This window comes from Coenobita brevimanus, chromosome 25, assembly GCF_032717465.1.
Source record: "Coenobita brevimanus isolate Jiangsu-jjx chromosome 25, ASM3271746v2, whole genome shotgun sequence".
NCBI classification, from domain to species: domain Eukaryota; kingdom Metazoa; phylum Arthropoda; class Malacostraca; order Decapoda; family Coenobitidae; genus Coenobita; species Coenobita brevimanus.
The window spans coordinates 32,966,680-32,977,197 of NC_136978.1; the positions used below are offsets into that span (position 1 = coordinate 32,966,680).

The 10,518-nt window shown below is 43.8% G+C and overlaps 1 protein-coding gene across 1 annotated transcript; it reads left to right on the forward strand.

The window, feature by feature from the left end:
• The first annotated feature begins 504 nt into the window (after positions 1–504).
• LOC145393808 (uncharacterized) lies at positions 505–9,946 on the forward strand. Its single transcript, XM_080267854.1, has 2 exons — positions 505–517; positions 9,552–9,946. Exons 1-2 carry the CDS (start codon positions 505–507, stop codon positions 9,944–9,946), a joined length of 408 nt encoding a protein of 135 aa, XP_080123980.1.
• The last annotated feature ends 572 nt before the right edge of the window (positions 9,947–10,518 follow it).

The following is a 10,518-nucleotide window of genomic DNA, read 5'->3' on the forward strand; positions in this document are numbered from 1 at the left end:
CATCCACTGGATGGAATGCCATCTCGCAGCTGGAGGCTAATGGGAAAACACTATAATGTGATTAAAAATCTGCAGTTTTGTTTTTGGTCTTCAAAGGCAATGCAGCATTCCTGCCCATGGACGCCTGTCAGGGTATAGACTAAAGAACACCATTGAAAGTATCCTAAGCAGTCTCAAAGTACATTAAAATTATAACCCTAAATCTGATATCACTCGCTTAGGCTGGTCTGTACGTGCAGTGGGAGAAGGAGACACTGGCTCAGGTAGCCCACACAAGCAAGACAACGCAGCAGAACCAGCAATGGTTACAGGAGCAGGAGCAGCTCAGTGAAGGACCAGACGAGGGTGGTGACACTGATCGTAGGGTTAGTCTCACCATTACACATCTACAAGGTCCACTAACTCTCCTTGTGTTGGGATTTATCATAGCTGGTCTGGCCTTTGGGATGGAGATGTGCATAATTCCATCAACCAGGTTCTCGAGTGCTTAACCCCTAAAGTCCTATGTCCAACAATCGTCAGTTTCCAAACTTAGTACGTGAAATCCCATGGCCGACAATCCTAGAGATGTTACAAAAAACTGAGGAGCTGGAACCCCCCTCTTTTATGACGTAAATGGTACCTAGCCAAAGGAAACTAAGAGATCAGGTGGTGGGAGGCATGATCCAGCCCCATCCCCTGGTCTGGGGAGGGGCCCCCCCCATGCCATCTCTCCTCTCTCTGCCCCATTGATCCTGCCCTTTGTGTCCCCTTCCACCCAGACTACCCCCCATACCCCCTCTAGACCGTATTGGCTGTGTTTGACAGGTATATTCCCTCCCCTTCCTCCTTTCCTGATGCCCCCCTCCCCCACTTTCCCTTCACCTCCCTCTTCCCCCATAAACGTCCCATTCTAGCTCATAGCTTGGAGTGACCTTTTATTTTTGACGGTCAACACTGCGGTAACCATTAGACATATGAAATCAAGCTCTTCAAATCCAGAAGACGAAAACTTACTTCAGTGCAATGTTTTTTTTTTCTCTCTCTATACATGAGGGATGACAAATATTATTTTCGTCGTTCTTTGACGGTCGATAACCTCATTAGACATGAGAGTCAAAGTTACATTTTCTGTTGTGTAAAATGAAGCATTTGAAATCTAAAAAAACAAAATTTACCCTGGCGAAAGTCGAAAAACCGGACCCTTTTTGCGGTTCCGGGGTAGGCAGGGTCGACGATTTGTGGCCTTTTGGACCCTTGTAGCCTGAAAATATAATATATTGCTTTTCTCACAGATCTGTTATTAACCTTTGTAACCTGACTAGAGATTGATTTTCTCCTAGCCTTTTTTATATTATTAAATTCTGTAATATGAAGTTAGATTGTTATTAACTCTTGTGGCCTGATGACAGATTGAATTTCTCCTGGCTTTTCTTTTACTATTAACCTCTGTAGCCTGATGATTGACTTTCTCCTGGTTCTTTTATTATTAACCTTTGTAGCCTAATGATAGATTGATTATCTCCAGACTGTGTTTTTCTTCACATTTACCAGCTTCCTTATCTCTTCTCCTGCTGGGTCATATCATTCATAGGTTGGTTTTTGTGATGGAGAAGATAACAGCATCGTCGAGAACTTCCTTCTGTGATTAATTGCCTAAGTGTAAGGCCTTTATCATTTTATAATAATTGATTTTAGACAAACTTAACCAACGCAAATCCTTGCTCCCTTCCAGCTGGGTTTTATCATAAGTGCGTTGCCCTTTGTAATAGTGAAACAGAACCATCGTCAATTTCCTCCCATGATGAACTGTTTCTGGCTAAAGATGCCTTTATTTCGTACTTGTTACTTTCAGATTACCTTACTTTGCGCATTATTAACTCTTCATAAACTGGCCTTTCTCGTGGATGGTTGAGTTTTGTGATGGGCAAGTTCATTGTGCCGCCAAGCGCTTCCTGACATGATGGGAAAATGAAAATGAAGATAAAAGTTCGTATCCTCGTTGGTTAAGGAGGCTCCCTAACACCTCCTGCATAGCGATTTATTTTTGGATATGGCATGTTATTATCCTTTTGTGCGTTACTTATGCAGGATTTGGCAGTGTCTGAAGGATTTATGTAACAGCAGAAAAGATGCTTAGGAAAAGATGTTAGGGAGCTTACTTCATCGACTAGACTAAAGGCTAAAATGCATGTCCCAAAACATCGAAATATAGGAAGCTGTCATAAAATACGGGACTGTATGTCTTTAAATCTAATTACCATAGTAAATGACTGTGCACTTTTATACGTAAGCAACTTTTTAAAAATAAACGTAAAATAATACTTCTTCCAGTGTTTATTTTACCGAAAGAAAAAAGGTCCTATACCGTGATATTACGAAAAATAGTTTTAGACTGATTTAGAGGAATGTAAATATTTGCGAACAACATTGCCTAAAAATGAATGCTGGTAACTGAGAGAGAGAGAGAGAGAGAGAGAGAGAGAGAGACCGTTGTTAAGACAGATGGCTTACTGTTTGATATGCTGGTAAGGGAATGAATGAATGTAAGTACGGTTTTCGTTATGTATTTATTTATTTTTACACTGATTTGTGCTGGAGAGGAACGCCTTCACGTGGTGCTACCGATATTACTGGATGGCCCCACTGACCGAGCAACTCTCTCTCTCTCTCTCTCTCTCTCTCTCTCTCTCTCTCTCTCTCAGAGAGACTGGTGGGATGCAGGATAAGGGCAGTTTCAGCCTGCAATCGACTGTTTTCATGTTCGGTTAAATAGAAAGGCCTCTTTGAAACTGAAACTGTCAAAACTGGATGGGTTATTACTGATCTGGCCAGGCTGAAACGCCGTTTTGTCAGTACGAAGCATCAAAGGTGTAAAATGACTACACAAAAAGAGATGTGGTGATGAAGAGGGACGCCTACTGGTGATGGCGCTGATATTAAGGAATGTGGTGGTGGAGAGAGACGCCTACGTGTGGTGGCGCTCATATAACCGGGCGGCACCAATAACCAGTTATATAAACGTCCCTTATTTCCCTGTCTGTCATTTCCCCCCTTGGCAACTCCTCCAGTGGCCTGTTCTTCCCTACTCCATTGGACTCGCCATCTTCTTCTTCTTGTCGCTTTCCGCTCCCTTTTTCACGAACACAGGTCTTCCACTCATCTACTGTTCCTATCTTTATCGATGGTTCCAAATCTCTCTGTGGCGCTGGTTTTGCTGTCGTCTTCCTTGAGTCTTCTTTTTCCAGTTTCCTTCCTTCTGTTGCGAGCGTTCTCAGGGCGTAACTTTATGCTGTTCTTTTCACTCTGAAGTCTCAGTTTCGCTCCTCTTTGTCCTCTTTTGTTATCCGATTCTCACTGTGCGCTTTCTTCTCTACGGGCCTCTTCTTCTCATCCCCTTGTCACTCAAATCCTAGAGTGGCTTTTCCTTTTTTCTGTGTATAAGAAGTTAATTCCGTTCTGCTGGGTCCCTGGTCATCTTGGGATTGCCGGTAATGAACGTGCAGACTCGCTGGCTCGTTCTCCTGCTCTGTCTCTCACGTCTTCTTCTCGACCCATTCCTGCTCTTGATTGTTTTCCTATTCTTACTCACCTCCTCCGTGACATCTGATAAACTTCCTGGGACTCCCAGGTCACCAAAAAGCTTCATCTCATTAAACCTTCCGTTCGTCCTTGTTCTCTTTCAACTCACCCCAATCGTCGATGGAAAACTGTCCTTGCTCGTCCTCGCTTGGGTTATACCAGCCTCACTCACGGTCACTTATTGAGTGGTGACCTTCCACCACTTTGTTCATGCTGTAACTGCCCCTTGACTACCTGCCACACTTTTCTCGACTGTCCCTTTACCCTTCCCGACTGTCGTTCTGCTTTCCCCTTCCTCTCCTTGTTACCCCGACCCTCATTGCTTGCTGATTTCCTTGGTGTGTCACGGGGTTTTTATAATATCATCTGTGTTTTAAATGCTTAAATATTATTTAATTGATAATAATATTCAATAATATTGAAGAGCAAAGACAATGATTGTCTTGCTACATCAAGCAACGATTACTTTACTCTGGCTTGTGCACGATTCTCTGAGAACGAGAATTTATAAACTTTCTCAACAGTACACAGCAGAGACTAATTACTCACAAATGCCGAATTAGTACTGTTAGCCATCTGGAGAAAGTTACTTCACCCCTGACAATAAATAACTAATACTAATAATAATAACAGGTCCTTGCTGATGCTTAACTCCTGGCACAACGGATTTTAAGTTAATACAACAAGACTGGTCTAAGTACCAGTTATGAATAGTAAAACGTGTATGCAAGCTAGGAGCTATGTGGGAAATAAGCTTAGTTATGGAGAAATGAAACAAGAGTTTACTTTACATTAAGCTCAAGAAAAAGAACTGTTGAATTTATTGATTACAAAAAATAAATTTAACGTTACATTTCAAATCAAATCAATGAGACCGCACTCACTCACTCACACAAAAGCTAAATACTTACGCCTAGAAAAAAAAAAACACCTTAACTAAACTCTTAAGACTACGAAAATACAAAAAGGAAATACTGATTGATGAATGCTGAGTATCACCCAGGGGGTGGGAGCTTGGATTAACTGTACTCTGTGGAGCTTGGGTGCTAGCTGACCTCTCACACTTCTGGAGCACAGGACCTCTCTCCGTCACAACAAACACTAGACTCAATAAGTCATGGGAAAAGAGAAGGGAGCACTAGGTCGCATTTTCTAACGGTCGAGGCAAGCAGGGGTGAACAATAAAGAAACAATAGTATCGCTCAGTACAGCACTTAGTGACGTGCATTAAATCGGTCACTTTCGAAAACAGTGACGAATGTTTTGAAAAATATACCCCGAAATGGAGAGAGAAACGGTTAGCTGAGCGATACACAGTGAGTTTTCCACTAATAGTTCGTGGCTTCTCACAAAAGGGGAATGTCGTGAATTTGATTCTTGACATTACTCCCCTACAAACTTAAATTTTTTCCTTATGGGAAAAAATTTGTGGATCTATATATATATGTGTACACATCCTAGCTCAGTCACACAAGATTCACACCGTGGTGTGTGTGCTATCCTGCTACAGGAGAAAGTCACAGTCGCCAGTGAGCGAAAAAACCTCGTATTTACGTTAATAGAAGCAAGCTTGAGGGAAAAACTCCGTGACGACAATGAAAATCCTGTACTCAGGTCAAACTGAGCTAAAAGTCGCTACATTTACACTGACAACTAATTGTTGTGTAGCGTGGTGTATGTAATATACGGTGTAGGTGTGACAGTTGTAGTGTAACTGTACCTATGTGTAAAATGACACAGTAAATAATAATATGGCGACGACGAAGGCAGAGGAGAAGAGACGGCAGCGTGCGGCAGACGATCAGTTGGTCCGCACAGCAAAACTGCTACACCCATTGCTGAACCTGCAAAACCAATTAAGGTGGAGCATCAAAAGTGTCAATGAGACAAAATTCCATTACGTTACAATTACTCTCTCTGCCTAGCAATCAGTACATGCTACGAAAAGTACGCTCTAGCTGAGAAATACAAGTGACAGCCTAAGCTTCGTACATTCGAGGTTGCCATTAATTACAGCACACGATTAGTGTCGACAAGTTGAGAATCCTTGTGCAAACTCGGGTCTTCCATAGCCTCAAACCGCACACGGGTCCTCAACCTGTGCCTTAACCTACAGTACTTATATTAGTATCGGAGAGCTGAGAATCCTCAAATAAAAGCTGGAAACCCTGGTGAAATATTATTCGCCCAGTCTTTCGCCACTAAGGGTCATTTAGTTACCTAGCTTAAGAGTAGCAATGGAGAGGCTTGTAGGTTGCTTCCATATGGTCGGAGTTGTTTCTTCCCCCTTAACTTACGGTACATAATATGTATGTACAGGCCCTGGACATACTGTGTCCTGTGGGGCCAATGGGTGAGACGTCAGGTCTGCACCCACTTCACCACTACCCTGCCTCTCAACTGTCTCAGAGATTACAGGTGTGGTTATGAACGGCACAGGGAGGACATATCCCTGATTAGTGGTGTTACTTTGACACACACTGCAGGAACGGACAAAACTATCTATGTCCCGTCCCATCCCTGGCCAGAAAAAGTCAGCTCGGATATGGCCCTGGGTCTTCCTTTTGCCCATGTGACCTCCTGAGGCTGAACAATGACCCCATTCTAACACTGCTTGGCGGTACTTGGCGGGGACGACAAACTGCAGTCGAACCTCGCTCTCGGGTGTTCGTGACTCACGGTAGAGCCGTCCTTGTTTGCGAAGGAACTTGGCTCGACCTCCCCGTGAATACTTAATCACTCGACCCTTTTGTTTGTTCCGTACGGCATCAAGTGTCGGGTCAGAATGTTGTTCTTGTACAACAAGTTGACTACACATCAGATCTTGCGGCGATTCAGTGATCACTGGGGTGACACAATCTGGAGCCTCAGTCATGGCTCGTGTTACCGCAGCAGCCGAAGTCTGAGTAGCGCCATCATCGGAGCAACTATCCTTGGCTCCTTGAATATTGCCTACTATAAGGTCAAATAGAGGCTCTGGCGTGACAACTGCGAGTGTCGTACCAGTATAAAATGGAGATGCCACCTGGATACATGCCTCAGGGAGCAATCTCACTGATCCATCAATAAGGTTTGCATGGATCTGTCGACCTGTATACTGCTCAGGCCGAACTAGACTCTGCTTGACAGAGCAACCTGAGGAACCATTATCTCTCAGGACCTTCACAGGAATGCCTCCCACAAACCCTGGCTGAACAAGGAAGGTACTGTCACCTGTGGGAGGGCCTGTGGAGGAAGCAGCTAGCCACTCATGAGGCTGCTGAATTGATGCGGCAAACATTGTGCCTTGAGAATTATAAGATGGAACATTGGCCATCTGTGGAGGGGGGTTCACCGTCACTGTGGGACTAGTGAACTGTGGGGGAGTACCCATACTGGTAGGGACGTGACCACCGTGCTGCTGCTGAGGAATGAAGGCTGCATTCGCTTCCTGCCTCTTTTGAGCTGGTGGTGAAAAAGTTTGTCCCGACGGTCGGTTGCGTGGCTGATACTGCTGTTGGTTAGGGTACTTGTTGTACCTCTTCCACTCAGGTTTCTGAGTGTTTTGCCCCTGGTCCTTCCACTGCGGTTTTGGACCTTGGCCATTATTCTGAGAATGGCCTTGTTGCTGGGGTTCAGTCTGAGACGGCTTCCCAGACTTATCAGCTTTTCTGTTCCAGGTATTTTGCTTACGAGTTTGATACCCGTATGCAGTAAAGAATGCGTCAGCCTTCTCTGCCATTTGGCTGGCATCTTTCACCTGGCAGATCTTAAGCTGTGCTATGAGCTCAGCAGGCCACGACCTCTCTAGCTGTGTATGCAGCATAAGGTCAATTATCCCCTCACTCGTGGAAGAAGTTTCATCTTTCTCCATCCACTCATTTAAGTAAGCTGTGAGACGATCAAGGAACTGAACAGCTGTCTCCTTGTCTTGGAGACGAGCTCACATGAACTGAACTTTGGCGTCGTCTACTGTGAGACCATACGCCTTAATGAGTGCAGCTTTCATCATCTCATATGTGAGATTGTCTCCACGAATTCTGTGGAGAATATCGAGGGCAGGGCCCTCAAATAGGCTAAGAAACTGAAGCCACTTAGCTGCCTCATCCAGTTGATACATGTCTGCCATGTCCTCAAAACGAGCTATGTACGGCTCGATTCGCTCGCTTTCCTTGTATGAAGGAAGCTTGATGCGTGGGGTTGCCAGGACATGTGCAGGGAGAACGCTCGTGGAGCTTTGACCAACTGCACCAGACGTGTCTGAAGCCAAGGAATCTCGCTTGAGCTTCAGCACTTCAAGTTCATGTTTTTCGCGTGCTTCTCGCTCGGCACGTTCGTGTTCTCGTTCTCTCTCTCGCTCCTCACACTGTTCTCGCTCGTGTTCTAAGTCGAGTTCGCGTTGTTTCTGCTCGTGTTCGCGCTCCTTTTCGCGTTCCTCACGCTGTTCTCGCTCGTATTCACGCTGAATCTTACACTCTTCACGGGCATCATTCTCGCGCTGCTGCTCCTGATTATGCCGTGAGAGTATATACTCTTTAATTTCGGTTGGGTCCGAAAGACCCATTTCTTTGGCTTCCTGTAAAAATACAGTAGTAGCCATGGCGCTAATTTATTAAGCAAACCGAAATTGAGTACTGACTGCTTAGCGAAGAATACTAATAAACACAAGTAAAGAATACAGACACAAGCTAGTGGTAACCAGTCTTATCTAGTTAACTGGCAAAGAATAAATAAAAAATGTAAATGACTGGGAAGACTCAATAATTAACACAATGGGTACGGTGGCTACCCAGGAGCGAATAAAATCGTCTGGCGTTACCAAAAATAAACTAGAGTTAAGTACTCTATTGATTAATAAAGCAAAAATTCACTTGCTAAATCAATGGTAACCACCAGTAAACTTGTGCCTATAAACTTTAATGATAAATTCCTAAATATGAATGAGTGAGCACTATCTCGTGAATAGCTTTATAGCTAGGAGTTAATATCCTGGCGAGGTCGCCAATTGTCACGGGGGTTTTATAATATCATCTGTGTTTTTAAAATAAATGCTTAAATATTATTTAATTGATAATAATATTCAATAATATTGAAGGGCAGAGACAATGATTGTCTTGCTACATCAAGCAACGATTACTTTATGCTGGCTTGTGCACGATTCTCTGAGAACGAGAATTTATAAACTTCCTCAACAGTACACAGCAGAGACTAATTACTCACAAATGCTGAATTAGTACTGTTTATTCGTGACATGGTGATTCTCCTTTTTTTTTTTTCTATTTCCAATATTATTGCATTTCTTTCAGCTCTGCATGTTCTGCATCTAATTTAATTGCCCCTCATTTTGTTGCCTTAGTGCCACATGGCCTTTCCAGGCTTGGTGCTAGTTCTTTCTTACTGTTCATTCATTCCCTGCCTATTCCTCCATAGCAGGATGGTGGACTGTATGAGAAGGCCAACTTCAGTGTCCACCATCATGTTCAGTTGAGCCTGGGATTAAAATGACTACTACTCCTGTTTCTACTACTACTACTGCTACTACTACTTCTTCTTCTCCTGCTGCAGCTGCAACTGCCGCTGCAAGTGCTACTACTTTACTTACTTGAAGTAAAGGGTGATGTTATTCGGCCAAAATGATTTTTCCTGCGCAGTACCCCTCTCAGATTATCGATAAGTTATAGCTGAATCAGAAAATACCAACATTTGACCTGTCAGATGATGATTACCCCCCTGTACATAGCCTTTGAAAGTTGTCACCTTCAAATTCACACCAAAAACGTCAAATATACTGTTTTAGTAATACTTACGTTTCTTTTTCAGGTCCTTCTAGTGAACAAAAGGCTGCAGCAGTAGTATTAGTATGTAGATATGGCTACTGACACTACAAGATCACATTCTAGGAAGACGCTGTAGTGTGGACTACGTGGAGAATGCAGAATATCCACATAGGGTGCTTCCAACAGGAAAAGATGTCATACAGAACATGCTGTATTTGCTGCGACCTTAACTAGCTGGTCAAGCTCATCGCTCCAAATATGAAGCAGCTCAGCAGCTTACAGAACTTATTCAGGAACTCTGGCTCTTTTGCAATCTCTGCACCATCCACACCAGACACGTGAAAAAATACATTCTGAAGCTCTATGGAGACTTTGTGACTCTAGTTCAGACATGGAAACTGAGACAAAACCACAGTTTTGTCAAGAGAGCAGAAACCTTCAACAATCATGCACAAAAGGTCTTTGATATCTTCTGCCGGAACCCTATAATATGCAAGAAGCTGGAACAGAAACATGGGGTGAAGATGACCGACATGGAGTGGGACTTTCTACAAGATCAGAGAACCCTAAGAAAGATGTACTGTGAAGACTTCGTTGATCGCAAATGGATCAAAACATTGGAACACTGACAAAAGGACTTGCAGGCCCTTGACAAAATGAGACAATATGCAGAAAGAAAATGAGTTGTGCAAGCTAGGTGCCTCACTCGACTTTAGTGAGCAGTCAGACTCAGAGGAAGGTCACCAGAGCATGGATACGGATGGAGGTGGAACTTTCTCTTACAGTGATGAAGATACCAGTATGAGTGAGAGTGACTTAAAAAAGTGCCACTCGTTCTCCACGGCTACAGTTACTTAGCCAAGTGATAAATTGCCGCAAAAATACCAGTATATCCGTGAGAGCATCAGGAAAGTGTGACCAAAGTATTATGAGACAGCCGAAAAACTGAAACGCTGCTACCACGTCAGAAGAACAGGCTGTAGTAGCCATCATCACAGTTGGAAGCCGCATGTCTGACAGAAATTGGAAGGCACACGATGAACCAGAGGTCACTGATCTGGAAACACTGCCAGAATCCAAGAGTGCCAGGGAACCAGGCAAGAGCATTGAGGTGTTGGCACTAGATGAGATTGTCAAGATCATGAACTCTGATGAACAGGTCATGGTGACCTATTCTGATGGTGGCTCAAAGAAGCAGGGT